The sequence below is a fragment of the Ambystoma mexicanum genome, chromosome 4p (genome assembly GCF_040938575.1).
Source record: "Ambystoma mexicanum isolate Mex_15411 chromosome 4p, UKY_AmexF1_1, whole genome shotgun sequence".
Taxonomy (NCBI): Eukaryota; Metazoa; Chordata; class Amphibia; order Caudata; family Ambystomatidae; genus Ambystoma; species Ambystoma mexicanum.
Window position 1 is genome coordinate 279,562,837 of NC_090927.1, and position 19,388 is coordinate 279,582,224.

General features: G+C 43.6%; 1 protein-coding gene across 1 annotated transcript in view; it reads right to left on the bottom strand.

Annotated features, from left to right (window-relative positions):
• LOC138453202 (adhesion G protein-coupled receptor F5-like) overlaps positions 1 to 19,388 on the bottom strand; it is a 1,258,340-nt gene that overhangs the window by 138,492 nt on the left and 1,100,460 nt on the right. The window contains exon 17 of the mRNA XM_069605829.1: positions 9,425 to 10,843. Within this exon, the coding sequence (XP_069461930.1) occupies positions 9,425 to 10,843 (1,419 nt within the window). The remainder of the gene's footprint in view (positions 1 to 9,424; positions 10,844 to 19,388) is intronic.

Below are 19,388 nucleotides of genomic sequence, written 5' to 3' on the forward strand. Positions count from 1 at the left end.
CGAAGTTCTCCTGAGCGCGGGTCAAGACAAATCCCGTGCACAGTAGAAGGTCTTCGATTTAGATACGGAAACAAAGTTGTGGAAATTGAGAAAAAGGGCCTGAGCCCAGTGGAGGGAGACCCGGGGTGAAGAGAGAATCACCTGAAATTGGTCCGAGCCCGAGTGAGGGAAACCAAGTCAGAACATTGTGTTGACAGGATCTAAGCCCGGCAGAGGGGATCCGGGGTGAACAGAAAATCACCTGAAGTGAGAACATTGTGTTAAAGTGAGTTTGAGCCCAACCCAGGGTGAAGAGTAAATTACCTGAGAAATTGTGCATGTGAAAAAATCCTGACAAGAAAGGAACTTTGAATGTTTGTTTGCCATATCAGGCCCTCTGTAGTAAGATACTTTGAGTGGCAAAGAGACTTTGGCACAGAAGGTCCTGATATTGAAATCTTCAATTGCATCCTCGTGCTAGAGAAACCAGAGTTTGTGCTAAGGTTGAGTGTGCCGCATTGTCCCGTGCTGAAAACGTTGGGAAGGAAAGCCAACCGCTTATCCTGACATATCATTTCTTGAACACTTTTCTTTTGCATTACATTGATTCTCACACTATTTTGTAATAAGAAGTAAAGATTGGCAATAGGTTTATTAGTATAGGCCCTTTTATTGTGACAAGACACCACTAGAACTGCGTTATTGTTATTTGATAGTCGTAGCTTGCTCCCATCTTTAGATTTAGGATTAGATAGGCATTTATCAAACCCAATTGCAGTTCAATAAACACCCTTGAACTGTGGTCACTTGTGTCTGTCTTACTGTTTGATACCATGCCTTCCGTACACTTGGCAAAAACAGTCTGCTCGTTTGTGAAGCCTTTCAGGTTCATAGCGGAGAGCCAAGCCTGGATGTTAGGATACTTGGTTTTGGAGGGGTTCAGCTTTAGGTAAGCATTTGTCATCAAGGATCTATGTGAGGCAGTCCATAAGCGTGTGGATGTCTTTGATGGAGGATAGCATGAGGTAGAGCACAGTGTCATAGCCAGGAGCATTCTCAGCAGGTCCGTGTATGGATGAGGCTCAAGGGGGAAGAGTATGGATCCATGTGGCACTCCACAAGTGATGGTTAGATGTTTGTGATCAGGAGAACTCAGTTTGGATGAATTGGTGGCAGTTAACGAGGTTAGATTTGAAACAGTGGAGGATGGTCTGACTGATACCCATGCAGGGATGTAGAATGCTGTTGAGTGTCTGGTGGTCTACTGTGTCGTACGCGCCTGAGAGGTAGGGTAGCATCAGGAGGCATGGATGGCCATTGTCGAGGATGTTAAGGGCATCAAGGATCACCTCTATGGTAGTTATTTGAGTTTTGCTTAGCTTTGATGCGTTTTTGTTGCTAACTGTAACAAATTCTACATTTATCGTCCATGTGAACATAGATTATTATTATGCAGTTTTTATAGAGCACATCACAACAGCGTGTGCACACATAATAAGAGACAAAAAAAGAAAAGCAGCACGGTTATAGGATGCATAACTCAAAAAATCTTAATCAGCATGTATATGTATATGTATATGTAATCCTTAGAAGTGAAAAGATAGGTTTTTATGACTTTTTTAATGTGGCAAGATTCAGAATGTTTCTTAAGTCTGGCTGGAGGCTAGCCTCTTCCATAGGCTAGGTGTGCAAGTACAAAAACAGGTTCCCCAAAGCCTTTTAAGATTAGAGCGGGGTACACTCAGTTTTCCAAGTACATTTGACCGAAGGAGGCATGTGTTTTGCATCTTTTTCAGGCGCTGCTGCATATAGATGGGCGCTAAACCATTAACACATTTTTGTGTGAGTGAGAGGACTTTGTGGGTGATACAGTGGTGTACTGTCAGCCAGTGAAGGGATTTATATGCCTGTGTGACATGATCAGTTTTGGCCACCCACACATCGCTCTAAAAGAGCCATTCTGGGCTGTTTGAAGTGTTTTTATATTGCCTTTTGAGTTTCCGACTAATAGACTGCTAGAATAGTCTCAAGTCTTGAATTTATCAGTGCCATTGCCAAAGAGCTATTTTTGGGAGACAGCTAAGGCTTGATTTGTCTAATAGTTTAGTTGTGTAAGCACATGCAGCTTTGGTTTGTTTTCCATGCTTTGTCATGGTGAGGCCTGAGTCCAAATAAACTCCCAGGGTCTTCATCCATGAACTGACTTGTATAGTACAATTGGATATTTCAAATTGACTATACCTGTCCTCCAGTTTCTTTATTCTCTGATTCATACCCACAATTAGAGTGTTTGCCGTCCTCCATTCCTGAATTAAACTGTATACATCATTCATATTTGCTCCATCCTCATCATAGTCCTCTGTGAGCTCCTGGACTACCTGGGTATCGTCAGCATAATTGGTATAACCGATGCTATCGCTATACAGGAGGACAAAGAGTGGGTGAGTGTACACATTTAGCAATGTGTAGTAATGGCAGGCACCTTGACGAACACCACATGTTAGTGGTTCAGAGGGTGCCTGAAAACCATCCGAAGAGGCTATGGCAGTTCGTCGACAGAGAAAAGATGCCATCCAGGATGTAGTGTTATAGGAGCAGTTCATCAACTGCCAAGTGGTCGAGAAGCATCAGCAACGCAATCCGACCATTATCATAGATTTTTGCCAGATTGGCTCACAGATCAAGCATAGCAGTTCGGGTTCCATGAATGGATCGGAAGCCTGACTGTTGAACACTCAGCTCATTCAGTTTTTCGGTATGTTTTTGAAGCTGCAGCTAGGCTGCCCTATCTAATATCTTCAGTAGGAACTTTACATTTGTGATAGGGCAGTTACTACCTGCATCCTCTGGGTTGACTGTCTCTTTTTTTAGAATGGAAGAGCCATACTTCATTTAGGCAGGGAGGCATGGTAGATGTAATGAAAGAAGAGTTCCATTTCTCCATGACAAGATGGTGCTAGGAATTGAATGAATGCTTTTATTATACTGGCTGGGCATGTATCTCCAACGTAGGCCAAGGGTTTTACGTCTTTTACAATTTCTATCAATCCATCCTCAGAGACTGCATTTAGCTTAAATTCAGGAGGAGGAAGATAGTTGATGATTTATTATTACATAAATTGTTAGAAGCGAGACAGGGTGGGTTCCGTCGACCTGCCTCAATGTTATCAAGGTGTGACTTGATTTTATTAGAAAATACACTTTGAATTGTAGCACATCATGAGTCGTGCTTATAATACACTGGGCTTGTAGCTTTCTTTCTCTCCAGTTCTCTTAGAATGCTAAAGAGCTTTTTTTAATCAGATTTAGCATCATCTATTCTGTTTTCAAAGCTGTCTTTCTTAGCTTTGAGAAGAGCATTTTTGTAACTGGCTGCTGCGACTTGGAAGGCTTCCAAGTTCGCCTGACAGGGTTGTCTCCTCCAGAGCATCTCCCTTTGCCTTTTGATTTTCCTACTTTCTATGATGTCTGAAGAAAACCAAGTTTTACCTAAAGTTTCCCTCTTTACTTTCTTATTTGTCATAGGTGCTAGGGTGTTGATCAGTGAAGTGGTAGTGTTCTGAAACTGGACAATCAAGATGTTAGTCTTTCGCGTGGGAGCTAGATCAGATAACATAGGACCCGGCAGATTGGTAAATGCCTCTGGTGTAACTTTAGAGAGGTTTCTGAGCCTAGGATAGAGGTTGGATTTTTTACATCGATCTGGTAACAGTAACGTGAACAAAATCACAAAATGATCTGTCCATGGGTTGGCATTAATGGTAAGACAAGAGGTTTTAAGATTTTGTGTAAGAAACCAGTCAAGAATGTTACTGTCTTTATGCGCAGGGGATTTGACAATTTGCTTACAGGGTAGATAAAAGAGAGGAGATGCCTCACTGTCCTTGGTGTTGTAAGCCCATATGTTAAAATCGGCCAAAATAATGGTGTAAGTAGTCGTTTTTACAAAATCCCCTTGCAACATATTTCCTCGAATAGGGGGTTGATATAGGACTAAGAGACATCTGGTTACATTAGCATTAACACTAAATTTAATAAGTGTGTATTCACAGATCTCTAAGGATGAGAGATTAAATCTGTGAACTTTAAGAGCGTCTTTGAGGATAAATGCGGTACCCCCGATTCTTCCCTCCACTGTCTGTTCTTAAGATATTATAGCCAAGTGGATTGACTAGTAGTCCAGGATGATGGTTGGTGGCTTCAATTAAGCATGTTTATGTTATGCATGCAATAGTACTGGAACATGATCATATCTGTGACCTCAGTCGCATTTTTGACCAGAGAGTTGGTATACAGGAAGGCTATTTTCAAATTGTTGTTACATTTTCTCATTATGTTATCAGTGATAATAGCAGAGGAGATGCCATTGATATCTGTCTGTGTATCACTAGAGGAAAGCATGCTAATAGGTATAGTACCTATAGGTATAATAAATTTGGATATATTGCATTAGATAAAATAGCAAGTATTGAAAGAGACTAAAGTATGACAATGTATTATAAGGAATACAATAAATCCTGCCATAGATTAAAAGTACATTCGAAGTGACCTTAAAATTCCCTGATCGTATAAAAGAATTTGTCATTTAGACTCCATTTTTTATTTGGCCACTGAACTGGCTTGCCATATCCTTATAACATATGTCAGAGGATGTTTGATCCAGTTTACAACAAACATATGGTATTATATCTGGAGGCATGAAAAGGAATTAAACCGTGGTGAAGCCGAAGTACACAAAGGAGCAGTCTGCCAAAAAGAGAAGAATAGGTGTGCCTGCCCTGCTTCATCTGCGGTCATATTCTACTCCAATGCTTAAATTAAAATGTACACTGTCTCTTATCTTTCATTGGCATCCTGGCAGCCAATCAGGATACAAAACGGCGAGCAATATACGTGCATCCTGATAATTGTCCGGATTTTAACATAGGCCCTGCCGCTGCCTGCTCTCTCTGCTCTCCTGGTCGTCCTTCCTCTGCCTCCACCAGTCCTGCTTTGCCCTAAAGCCATCCCTCTAACCCACCCCTGCTCTTTGTCCACTTCCCCATGCACCATTCGCTCAGCACAATATAGAAGAGTGGTCTACATCACTCAGATCGCTGATGGGCCCTTGTTTGGCAGACATCTCTGAAAGACCTTTGCCATTTGCTTCTTGTTTCACTGTCAAAATGCCTCCCTCTAGCTCCTGGCCCAAAGCTTCTGGGACAAATGGACTCTTATGGTAACCTAGCCCTCCTTAGGCACATTTGCACAGGCAGATAAGATGGGCTTCCAGGCACATAGGAGTGTGTATCGCCCACATTTGTGGTCAATAATGCTTAAATATGTCATAACTTTGGATACAATATTGCCAGCCACCTACTATTTCAATTTCACACTTAATATGATTTGTTTTGCAGATGAAACATTGGTGAAAAATAAATTGAGACTGTTTTAAGTGGTTCAGATCATAATGTGTTTATCCAATTTGAGGAAATTCATTTTTTAGATGCCAAAATACACTTCCATTTAAATGTGTTTTGAACGTGCATTTACACTTAAATCAAAACCTTATTATGATCTTCATGCTAACAGTAGAATCAGGCAGCATTTCAAAAACCGCCTATTTTTACTGCCCAACCTATTTTGGGCCTGTAAAAATCTACCTCATGTGGTGAAATGCCAATTATAAGTTGAAATACCTCTGAAAGGTCTGGGCATTTTTACCCCCACCCAAAAGGTAGATGTTAAAAATGCAAAACCACCAAAGTTTATAAACAATAATCTCTTATGTAAAGGATGTGTGTGAAGAATTTGGTCTCCGCTCTGCAGGAGTACACACATGAGTAGGGGTAAACTGGCCCACTGAGCCCTCACACCACTACAAACCAAAACATAAAGCAATCATAAAGGTAAAACAGGGACAATCACAAGATATACCTCCTTCGCCTTTTGCGGCAATGCAGGATGAGGGAAGGCTATACTCTCAAGAGGGGTGTGAAGGAGTACCAGTATCGACCCAAACAACACAGTATCACCTTCCAAGATAAAGGGAATGTCCAATCAAGGTTTCTATAAAAATATAAACACTTTAATAAAACGCACCATCTGCAAGTAGAATTAAAAGGGATTACTATACGCAAACCCACCCCAAAGGAAAGAACAGAGAAGATTTAACAGACTGGAGAAAGTAGCACTCTGAGCATGGTTCCAGGGGTGGTAGGAAAGGTACTACCATTAAAAGGATTTTGGATTTACAGCAGGAGTGTTCATGACCTAACCAGTCTATAGGGCCGAAGTGGACCGTGGGGGGTTGTTTAGTGTAACAGTAACTGGATTCAGTTCTTGGTGGGTTGACGTATAAGACCCGGGATCGAACATTGATGCAAGCTGATCAGGGTCAGTTGGGCACATAGGATTGTGGAGGCCCTGGCAGCAAGCTGGCGTTGAGTAGGGTTGAATGCAGGTGCTCTATATGGTCAAGCAGCATCAGTTCAATGACGCAGGTTGGGGCAGTCCCAAGAAAGCTTCACAGTTGGCTAGGCCGAGTCGGGCTTTGGCCACTCAGAGAGTTTGGCGAGTGACGCTCCAGTGGTTTGAGTTGGTGGGTGATGGTGTTTGAAGTTCAGACAGAGGGTGCGTCAATGTGCAGTCAATGAGGTACCAATTCTCGGGCTAGATGGGCTGATGTGTGGTTGTAACCTCTGGTTAGAGTTGGCGAGTGACCCTCCAGAGATTCGGTTTGGGTTCCAGCATTGAGTAGATGCTTCAGGCCTAGCAGGTGACGTACTTCGCTAGGAGACAATACAGTGTCAATTTAGTTTGCATGCAATGCAACAATTCTGCTGGTAAGAGGAACGCCACATCAGCATCAGAACCTTCTCTATTGCTCAGGATGTGGGGAACATGGAGCAACCAGTTTGGTGTAGTAGAACAGGGAGCTTTAGCTGGTCTGGCCCTCCAGTTGCTCTGAGGCCTTCTCAAAGAACCCAAGGACATGGTACTCCAGTTCATATCTGTTGCAGAATTTTTGGTTCTGGTCCACAGCACTGGTCACTCCTGATGTTTCCTGGGAGTGATTAGGGGACAGATCTTCCTTCTTTCTTGGATGGCTCCTTCTTCACCTCCGGTGGAGGGCTTTGGACCGTTCAACTGTCCCAAAAGAAGTGCAGGTGATAATGTTCAGAACGTCTCTTCTGCCTTAAATGAGGGAATTCTGTTGAAGGCGAGCCAGACTCCTTCTTTTAAAGGCACAAATCCTCAGGTGATTGGTCTAAAGCTAGCCTGCGTTAGTGGACAAATCTCCGCTCGCAGCTACAGTGGCCTTTGTCCTGCTGATCTTGCACCAAAAGTGCTTTGCTCCAGAGGAAGTGCAGGAGAAAGAAAGGGAAAGAGAGACAGTGAGAAACAAGATGGCGGAAGGCTTCTTCCTGTGGTAAGAACACTTGTGCCTATCCTACTCCCCCCTTCCCTCCTACTGACAACAAATACCTTTGGATATGCAGCACCTTAGTGTGAGGTTACTTCTCCTGAATCGGTGTGCTCCTTTGATACCTGGGCCCAGGGCAGCTGCCTGCTGTGCGGTTGTCTCTGTGGGAGGGGGTTGCTAGCCCTCACAAAGAGAAACAAAGAGGGGCTGCGTCCTCTGGGTTTCTGTCCTGCCATGAGGCAGCGTTGGCCCATCTGACCCAAATACACATTCCCTTCCACAGCAGAGCTGATTTGCAGACGATGACACATGTGCAATACCAACCAGGATGTGGCAGCCGTGATCTTAAAGAGAAGAAGTTTGAAGATTTTGTATAAGAACCCAGTTAAGAATGTTACTGTCTTTATGCGTAGGGGATTTGACAATTTGCATACAGGGTAGATAAAAGAGAGGAGACTCCTCACTGTCCTTAGCGTTGTAAGCCCATAGCTTAAAATCGGACAAAATAATGGTGTAAGTAATAGTTTATTTACAAAATCCCCTTGCAACATAAGCAGTCATTCCTCGAATAGGGAAGTGCTAATAGGGGGTTGATATAGGACTAAGTTACATTAGCATTAACACTTAATTTAATAAGTGTGTACTCACAGATCTCTAAGGATGAGAGATTAAATCTGTGAATTTACGCATAAAGTATTGCCATGCACTATGCCTAGAATCAGGCATAGCTTATTCTCAGAGATTACCCTGACACCAGCATGGGGTACTCGTGATCATCAGAGTTTTGGTACAGGGGACATATTTTACCATCGCCCCTGTGTTGCAGGGAATTTGATGTTGCTGCAACGGTCGAGTGGGCATCTTGTAACATTGGAACCTGCTTTACGCCACGGGCAGAGTGGGTGTTGTGGATCAGGCTACTGATGCAGCAGGGTGCAGGTGCACTATGCTTTTGTCATGGAGTTGCGACAAAGGGAGATTTGGTTAGCAGGTTACCCCTTTGAAGAAGGAATCACCCACATCATTAAATGCACTAATACAAATCAAAAAAGCCTTATATGCATCTTTTCTAGATGGCAATGCATTAGTGCAAATGTTCACATAAGGGAAAACCAATGTGGGAGGGATATAAATAGTGTAAAACAGTGGCCATCTAAGATGCCACTTCTCACTCCCCCTTACATTTTTATGCACAGAAGGATCATTACTTACCCTACTCTGAATTACAGTGCCTGGTTTACCAGCAGGATGTTTCGCTACGGCAATGAATTCATTTTCATCATGCAAATGGGTTTTGTCAGGGTGCAATAAATGTACATGCAGATTCTCAGAAATACCAAATGTGGTATATTGGGGAGGTCCACATTCATTATTGCTTACACGGAGTTAAAGTATAAATAGCGTGGAGTCCCTGAGATGTCTGAATGTGGTAATGGCAATTACCTAATGTGCACATCTAGAGAAAAAGAAAATCAATTGACCCCATAACGAGTTCCCAATAATAGAAAAAACCTTGTAAATATTGGACCGGTGGATACTATATTTCAAGGGCCTCCCCTTACCCTGCTCGATCACCTACTCCAGCCACCTCTGTTAACCCCAACAACCTACCTTTAACACCCTAGGTGCGTCTCTAATGCACTTTGTTACAATGTTTCTCAAGTAGGTTCACACGTCAAAAATGCCGTATGCAAATGGATGCATACATACACACAAACACACAATTAATAACCTTGATCAAATAAAAAGAATAAATATAATGGGTATACAGAAGAACATTCGAAGTACCAGAGATATTCTTGAAAGTCCTTCATCTGCATTTGCATTTACAGAAAGGTGAATCCAAACCTTAATTTCAGGATTGACAGCTGTGGCAGAAACTTCAGGACTACCTCGTCGCTGGACTGCAACATCACAATTTTTTAAAGCCCTGCCTGATAAAGGCGAATGCCCTAGCATTTTAGTATTGGAGCAAAGTGGATAACCTATTGTTTGGGAAAATTACGACAGTACAGACTTGGCAAGCTACCAGATACTAACCTGTAGAGAATTTAGAAGAGCAAAAACGACATGTAGCCCAAAGTCATTTGTCATCAAAAGTCCTACTCCAAATCCCCACGTCAGGCCTAACATTGGTGTTAGGATGGCAATGCTCTTAGCAAGCTTGACCAGGGTGCCCTTATCTTCTTTTTTTGGCTTATCTCCAATGGACGGCCTTAGTAGTGTTATGATGACCACAGCAAGTATGACAAAGTTTATAGCAACAATGGTCAAAGCCGGTACAACAAATCCAAGCAACGCCATTGAGCCGTGAATGTTGAGCCAGCAGTGCTCACCTTCTCTATAATATCCTTGTGTCCTTGTAGCAGCTACTGTAACACATGAGATGATCAGGGGGCATCCGTAGCCCAGACTGAACGCTATGGCGAGCATGGTGGTCCTACTCATGTCATGGAACACATAGATCATGCGATAAAAGAGAATAAGGCCCATGGTCAGCATCCAAAAGAATAATGAGAGGTAGAACAAGTGGATAAAAAATGTAGCAGCATCACATGCGTCCAATGTGGTGGCTGTTGCGTTGGCGTTGGTGACATTAGGCATCTGCGCCTCTAGGTTTGCTCCGATGATGAACCAGATGTCTGCAATAAGAAGCGATACTGCAATGTTCACTAAGCACACGTGGCGCATGTACGATGTTTTATTCTTGGTAACAGATTTCCAAACCAGCATTTCTATGATGATACAAATAACCAAACTTCCCATGGAAATGCCAACACCAATGTATGTGATGTGTTCTAATATTATCATTTGGTCCTTTGTCAAACTGTTTTCAGATTGATTTCCTTCTGTGTGTACCGGGGACGAGGACATTAGCATTGAGAACGATGTCAAGTGATCACACCGGCACACAATTGTGTCATTTTTATCGATTGCCATACAGCCTTCCGAATCCCACTCCCCAGCGCCAGCCTTACTGAAGTTCCAGAAGACGCATGTGGCATTGGTTAGTGAACTGTCGATTTTCTGAAAGTCCATTGATATATTAACATTTTTAATGTTATCTTTCTGATTGCTAAGAATTGTTGACAAAACCAGGCCATTGACAGTCCTATTCTTTTTATCCGTCAAAATATCTTTCAAAGTGGAATATGCAATGGTGATGACACTGGAGTTCAGAAAGGTTCTCAAGGTATCGCTGGGAATGCTCACAGTCGCCGTTGCATTTGGGAAATCAAAGTTCAAAGAGTAGTTCTCATTTCCGCTTTCTACTAGGATTCCTTTCAGTTTGATAGTGTCCGTCACCTTACTGATGTTTCCGTTCTCGATGGTGAGACGTTTTGAAAAATCCTCCGTTGATTTAAGAAGCCGAGAACCAGTGCTAATTCTAGTTTCTTCACTCTGATTTCCCCACGTGTCTTCTTTCTGCACAATCACATTTGCAGTTTCGAGAAAACTCTATAATACATAAAAACAATTCAGTCACAAAATGGAATAAAATCACTGAAAGTCATGCAGTGTAAATTCATTAAATCATGGTAAACATTTGTACTGCTTTAACGCTAGCTTTTCATCAAGGATACTTTAAACTGGAAATTGGAGTGAATGCTCAGAGAATGTCTTATGATAAACTGAAAATTAAACACTTCTTAAAAGAGTTATTTTTTTATTTTTTTCATTATTGCTATAGTTGATAAAAGAAGCTTATTGGATATGTTAGAAAACCAATTGTAAGCTTGTTGAGCAAGCTATGTGCTCACTTCCCTTAGCTCAGAGATCTTCAGTCTCCAGGGAAAGCATCATAACATAGTTGACTTAGCGCTTTGTCCTTTCAAAATCCCAAAACTGAGTACCATTCAGTTAGGAAATCACAAAACATATCATATAACATGTGCCGAATACTTGGAATGAGGGATCTAACTGGAAGTAGGTCTGCTGGTCACAACTTTGTCACACAATGTAATAATGCTCCACCATCCAATCAGAGTCTGACTCTGATAACTTCTGCTGTTGCTGGTTAACTTACTTCAAGGCGCTTATTATGTTGTTCTACACTTCCTTAAATTAACATTAACTAGTTAGTTAATTTGGCAAGCACATATTTTATTTTTCTGCTCCTGTCAAGCATGCTCTAATAATATTAATGACCATTCTATTGTGCTACATATGCTACACGTTAGGTAAAATTATTTTATACTGAGTGCATCATCACCAAAGTGCTCTTAGGAGGCTTGTCTGGATTGCGGCGTATTGTTCACCCGCCTGGGCTGAACCAGACCGTGGTCTGTGGTGGAAAGAAAATGGGTGAGAAAATAAGAGAATGAGTAGGCTAGCAATGAGACAGACAAATGTTTGTGGTAACAGATGTTTGTGCAATCATTGGTAGTGAATCAAAGAATGTTAATCAGAAAGAAAAGGGGCGAAACCTCCATGGAATGCCACACAATTTTCTATGAGGTAGTTTCAAGCACAGTGATTTTGTGATACTAGAATGAGTCCACTCATAGCGTGATGCACTCAAGTTGTTCCCCAGCGTGCCTTTGAAGCATGGAGGCTGCTTTGAAACATCACACCACAGAAACCCAGAGGATAATCTGGGGGTGCCAAGCCGCCTCAGAGAAGTGCAAGAACCAAGAGTTCGGGTGAAGGGCGATTCACCATGAGCCATAGCTGCTGGGCAACACAATGAGGAAAGAGATTGAAAAATCATTGTAAGTGATGTGAGAAAGTGTGGTTCTTTACTTGGGAGTAGGTTATCAAATTATAGTAGCACCTGCCCACCTATTGCCAACAATAGACAATATACTCTGAGCTGCTCCTCCAGGCTATGTTCAATAGACTGTGCAAAAAGGTGAGTATGGACGTGTAACAAAGAGGCTAGAGAGAGAGATGGGAGCCAGATGTCTGTCCGTCTACATACAGTCACAGCCTAGCATTCATAACTGTGAAGGGCACACATGATCCAAGCATGTCTTTGGCTCAGGTGTTTAATCATTCCCACCATACCAGAGTGTCATTGTAAGCTAATCTATGCTCGCATGTTTGCACCATACTCCACCTAAAGATTATATGGTCGAGTCATACCCCAATTCTCCTTCTGCATTACCTCCACTACAAGGTAAATGGCATTCATTTCATGGATATCACCCATTGTAGACCCAAGCTACATCTCACTTATGACATCCAAGGAGGCACAGCATACCTGCAGTCTGTCGTGGTGGGAAGGCCCTTTTTAGGGTGGGACCTGCCAGGCTTTTCATTCAGCCATTTCCCTTCTGTAATGGTGTGGCAGACTGGAAATCAATGGACGTGGGAGTTGGCCAGAGAAATAGCAGAGCTTATGATTCATTCAGAACTATCCGGCCATCATGCTTTAGTGTTCTTATACTCTGCTTTCACCATTAAAATGCAACATTCCTTGACATCATGGGTTGGCTTGTAAGCCTACATATTACTGCATAAAAACGTAGGTGTGAACGGGTCTATATCCAACATTTTATTGTGAACTCAAAGAACGTCATAGGCCAACGGTGATGGAAAAGGTTATACATGTCCATGCACATAATATAAAGGCCACATCTCACTTATCGGTGGGTTGGAATGATCAACGTAGCAACTTACGTACTCGACTCAGACATGGGGCCAGCCAGCAATTTGCAAGTTCAAAGCCTTTGGCAGGGCTCAGTCTTCAGAGGTCAATAAATTAATTACCATTAAATTGGGTATTGATATTACCTATCATTACAGTGCTTAGAGGCAGGAAGAATTCAGCACCAAGCTCTACATAAAATGGGAATATTATTATGTTTATTTTATATTTATTTTCTTTAAAATTCTTATGAAGCGCAAACCTTCCATGGAGGCTAGCGGAATGTCTATACAAACTATAAAACAATGTAAAATACTGACAATGTACCTATCCTAAACCTATGAGACCATCCATCATCAATAACCTGAAGTAAAAAGACAAAAAAGATAATATACATGGATAGAAAAACAGTAGATAACAACCCAGATAACACAGAATGTTAGTTTGAAGGAAAGAAATGTGTTCAGTTGATCCCAAAAAGGATGATAATGTAGGGGGCTATTCATAGAGATTGGCAGGCTGTTCCAAAAATGTGGAATAAAACAAGACAAATCTGCTTCAGCATTTATATTTTTTTACTATAAGATTTTCAACAAGCATGCTGACTTTGCTCCGTGAGCATAGCCTGAACACCTCGCTTAATTTAGCAGCCATGCAAGGTGGACTCTCACTGACATCCTTTTCTTCGTTAACGCACCTGACCTATGGACTCGACACATGGTCAGCTTCCTCTCGCCTATCGCCTCTTCTCCCATTAATGGTGGCACTCGCTGGGAGGTTCTCCTTAACCTCTTCGCCATTTCCAGAGTCAACATTAATGTGCATTTCAATGGAACCATCATGGTTCAGGGTCCTTAACCCAACCTTCTTCTCTTCGACAGGCTCCTCCCTCGCATCTCTAACCTTACCTCTCCCTCTGGCCAGGCCCCCCTGCCTCCTGTGCCTAATTCCTCCTCTCCACAGGCTCCTGTACCCACTGTGCCTTCCTCTGCACAGGCTCGCTTGCCCACTGTGCCTCCCCTCCTCCTCTCCACAGGCTCCCTTGTCCACTGTGCCTTCCTCCTCCTATGCACAGGTGCCCTGGTCTTGCCATACTGTCCCGGCTTCCTTGTCAGCCCTGCCTCCCCAGCCATCCTCCACTATCCCTCTGGCCCTCAGGCCATCCTGAGCCATCCTCCACTATCCCTCTGACCACTGTCCCCTGTGCCCTCCCTGCGGAAGACCTTCAAAGATGGCACACTGGTCCATATTGCCACGCTCAACACTTGTTCTGCTGTAACACTCGTCTGACATTTTGTCATGTTCTGTATGGCAGATTCTTATTCCGGGAAGTATTCCAAAATGGCCGCCTTATCTGGCGATCATTGCAAAGGCAACAGTCTAGATGTTCTATCCCAGAACACACTGCAACTCACTGATGTCACATCCTCCCAAACAGCTTATCAACAGAAGCCTCCAAGAGCCCAGTGCGTTGCTACTCTCATAGGAGTATACAAGCGCTACGTGAGTTAGTTTGTTTGTGATTTACCTATCCTTACTCCCTTACTCTTGACTCCCTTTCTGACGCTCATCATAACCTCGCTAACCCTTCCTTCTAATCTTGATCCGCAGACCGCTACGGAAGTTCGAGAGAAATCATTACCAGATCTCAGACGATTAAAACCACGTCCTTTAGGAGCGCGGTTTCAGCCCAGTCTCACTTTGGTTCGGTATTCGGATCCTTGCTCTTCACGAGGTATTACATTACACCCCGTCTTGATCCTCCTTCCTTTTGCATTCTAGGGTACTCCGTAATATGTTGTTCCCTTTTTCATGCTTTCCTTCTAGCATGGTCTTTCTACCACGACACTCCAGGCTTACAGCCACCCTGTGAGCAGTCTCCGGGTGGCTTCCCTTGTTCACAAACCAGTAGGCGTTTGTATTTCGTTCTTTGTTGCTCCTTTGGATTGTTGCTATTGTTTTATCATCTTTTCCTCATCTACCCTGTTTATATTTATACTGTTCTCCTTAGCCCATCTATCCAGTATTCTTGGGAACGCCAGGCGGCATCCCCCTTCCTTCATATCTATTATCCAAGACGCATTTCTTTCCACAAACCGGGGTAAAATATAGAATAGAATATTACTGGAGGTCTGACAGCTTGAAAGGAATCTTATCCTACTCTAACCTACTCCAATCTTTACTTTCATATCCAGTCCTTAGTTATGTTTGCTAAGAAGCCTCCAACACCAGAAGGCAGAATCACATCCCGCGCACGAACATCTCGGGGCGACAACGCTCCCTAGCAGCTCTCCGCAGGGTTTTTTCCCCTGTGAGGGTTTCCCTGGGGACCTCCCGGGGATCAAGCCTTTGTGCCGGACTCCAGAGGGGTTTTCAGGGTAATTCCTAATTACTGCAGGGAAGGTCACAGAGAGATTCATTACTGGATATCACCAGTCCACGGGACATTGCTCTCCGTTAACTCAGTTCAGGTAGGTGATTTTCTGTTTTCCTTCTCTGTTCACCTGGAGCAAATCTCATTTATGTCCAACAAAGTATAATCGTTGACAGTTATCAACGCCAAAAAAAGTAGTCAGCAGTCGCTGACTTGCTCCAGGTGATTAGTGTCGGTTCCAGAGAACCCCCGAAGATGGATCCACAGCAACAGCAGATTCAGCAGATAATAGCTGCAGTACAATCATAAACAACTGAGGTTCAACAACTTAAGCAGGAGAATAACACCCTGCGACAGCATCAACAGCAGGCAGCCCAGCAGGCTGCAGCCTCTCGCGTACCCCATTGTTCAGAGGTCCCTCGTGGTCCTTTACCAGGCGGTCAGTTTGATGGTAACCCACATACGGTCAAAGAATTCCTTGATTCTTGTGCCGTGCAGTTCACGTTCAAGGGGGCATTTTTCCATACCGATCGAGACCGCGTGGGTTACATGGTTTCACAAATGACAGGGCCAGCCTTAGCCTGGGCAACTCCTTTGATTACTAGCAATAATCCCATTCTGGACTCGCATACGGCCTTTTGTAACAGCATTCGTACCATGTTCGGCCGACAAGAGATCCGGGTAGCTTCGCAATAACATCTCCTTGATTTCAAACAGGGAAATCTAGATATACTGTCCTATATTACTAAATTTAAGCAGATGGCGAGTGAGACCACCTGGTCCGATGATGCACAGGTTACGATCTTTAGGAGAGGGCTTTCAGAAGATCTTAAGGACGAAGTGTCCAGAGTACCACGTCCCACCAACCTAACCAAATTCATTGCTCTAGTTCTGCAGTTAGATTATCGTATGAAGGAGAGACTGTCTGAAAGGAGAAGAGGCCGGGCTCCTCGATTCTCCTCCACCTTTCCTCCCTCGCCCAGGATTCAGGCTCCAGACGAAACGATGCAGTTGGGGTCAACTTCAAGAGGTCCTTTAACACCAGAAGAACGGAACAGCAGAAAGACCTTAGGCTTGTGTATGTACTGTGGTGCCAATACACATACCGTACAAGAGTGCCTGATCACACCACCTAGGCGCTCGGGAAACGCCAGCGCCCGGTCATAGGAGGAACCACAGTCCGGGGTCCCACTCTTCAACCGGGTTCCTCACAGTCCTTTCATTCTTCAATGTGTACCAGTCATACTGATACCAACATGGTAGTGTTAAGGGTATCATTCTCCATTGGAGATAGATTATTACAGGATATTCCAGCACTTATCGACTGTGGAGCTGCAGGGAACTTCATAGACGATCACTGGGCTGCTTCACATGGTATCCCACGTTCCTCCAAAGCAGAATCCATACCAGTGGAAAGCATGGATGGGAGTCCATTGGTTTCAGGACGTATCAAAGATCAGACAGACCCTCTGTTGATGTCCATTGCATCTCATCGGGAGAGTCTCACTCTGGATATCATCCGAGCAGCTCATCATCCGATCATCCTAGGTCTACCTTGGCTCAAAAAGCACAATCCATTCTTAAACTTGACCGCTGGATCTTTTTTCTTAGGGTCAGAGTACTGTCTGACACATTGCATAGGGGACCAACAGAAAGTATTGGTAGACTCGATGTCCACTCTCCAGGGGTCACTAGGGGTTACAACCCTAAATCAGATTGCAGGTCTCCCAGAAGCCTACCAACAATACTGAGAGGTATTTGCCGACACTGAATACAATCAATTACCCCCTCACAGAAGAGATGATTGTACAATTGAGTTGATTCCAAATCAACCTTTACCTTTTGGTCGGATGTACATTCTGTCAAACAACGAAAAGAAGGTTTTACGAGAGTACCTTCGAGTCAATTTAATGAATGTATTGATCACTGAGTCAACCTCACCAGCAGCCGCTTCCCTGTTCTTTGTATCAAAGAAGAACACTGCTGAGCTACGTCCTTGCATAGATTTCCGGGGACTGAATAAGATCACAGTTCCCGACAAGTATCCGATGCCCTTAATCCCTGACATCTTGGAGCCCGTCAAAGGGGCCACCATCTATTCAGAATTGGACTTGAAAGGAGCTTATCACCTAATCCGAATAAAATCAGGGGACGAGTGGAAAACGGCATTTCGAACACCTTTTGGCCACTTCCAATATAGGGTAATGCCTTTTGGCCTCTCCAACGCTCCCGCTATCTTCCAACAATTTATGGATCATCTATTCGCCGACCTACTCCTCCATAACGTCGTTGTCTATTTGGATGACATTTTAGTCTATTCCAACACGGCCCACGAACATGAGAAACATGTGGAAGAGGTTCTACGGCGACTCCAGCAGAATCATTTATACTGCAAGCTGGAAAAGTGCTCTTTTCATCAGCCCCAGGTTACTTATTTGGGGTACGTTCTATCCGCAAAGGGAATAGCTATGGACCTGGGCAAGGTGTCCGCTGTTCAGGATTGGCCAACGCCTGTCTCTTGCAAAGATATTCAACGTTTTGTGGGGTTTTCTAACTTCTACCGACGATTTATACCTGAATTCTACAGACGAACACAGCCTTTGACGAATCTCCTTAAGAAAGGAGTTTTCTTTTCTTGGACAGAAACCACAGATCAAGTGTTGAAAAGACTTAAGGAGCTCTTTACCTCAGCTCCAGTGTTGTTAACTCCGGATCAAAACCGTCGGTTTATTGTGGAAACTGACACCTCACAGTACGCCCTAGGGGCTGTCCTGCTCCAAATAGACAACTCAGATCATGAATGCCCAGTAGCGTACCTATACAAAACCCTTGCTCCGGCAGAGCTAAACTATACAGTACTGGAGAAAGAGTTACTGGCAAACAAACGTGCATTCAAAGAATGGCGCCATCTACTACTGGGAGCTAAATTCCCAGTAGAAGTCCGGACAGATCATCACAACCTTAGGATCCTGCAATATGCCCAAACTTGTAACAGCCGTCAAGCCAGATGGGCTCATTTCTTTTCTCCATTCCGAATCACGTTTACTTTCATCCCAGGGAAGGAAAATTTAAAGGCCGATGCTCTATCCAGTAAGGAACAAGTTCCGAACAACCCTTTCAGGTCTGAACCGATCTTTCCTCGAATGGCTCTGGAACTACACACAGTTCCCGATTTTCTCACACGTTTGAAATCTCAATCCAATCCAGCAGCTAAAAAAGAACTACCACGGTCTACACAACTGGCGTTAACTTTGGAAGACAGTTGTTATTTCTTTGGACACAGGGCGTTTATTCCGACACGGACACTCCAGGAAGAAGTCCTCAATATGTGCCATAGTTCAAAATCAGCTGGACACAGGGGATTTGCCTCCACCCAAGAACTGGTTTCTCGTTTTTTCTGGTGGCCTTCGTTGAGGAAGAACATAAAAGAATATGTTAGATCATGTCCCGTATGTCTCCAAACTAAAACGTCTCGGCAATTCCCTCTAGGACTCCTAGTCAAGATGCCTTTGCCCACTCGACCGTGGCAAATAATATCCACAGATTTCATTGTGGACCTACCACCATCAAGAGGATGCTCTGCCATAATGGTAACAATAGATACTTTTACTAAGATGGCACATTTCATCCCACTTGCTGGAGTGCCTTCTGTTGCCTTGATGGCCCGCATCTTTATCAATCACATATTCACTTTACATGGCCTACCGGAGTCAATCATTTCTGACAGAGGTTCACAATATACTTCAAAATATTGGAAACTTGTCTGCCGTTATCTTGGAATCTCACGAGCCCTCAGCTCAGGTTATCACCCCCAATCTAACGGCCAGACAGAAAGACTCAATCAAACATTAGAAGGATACCTCAGGAGCTACGTCTCCGCGGCACAGGATGATTGGAAGGATCTACTACCTTTAGCCGAATGCGCTTATAACAAATCATATCACTCGGCTATCCGTACATCTCCATTCCATTGCACTTATGGGTTCAATCCATCATCCTTTCCCACATTGAAGAAGTCAGAGTCCAAATTCCCGGATGTA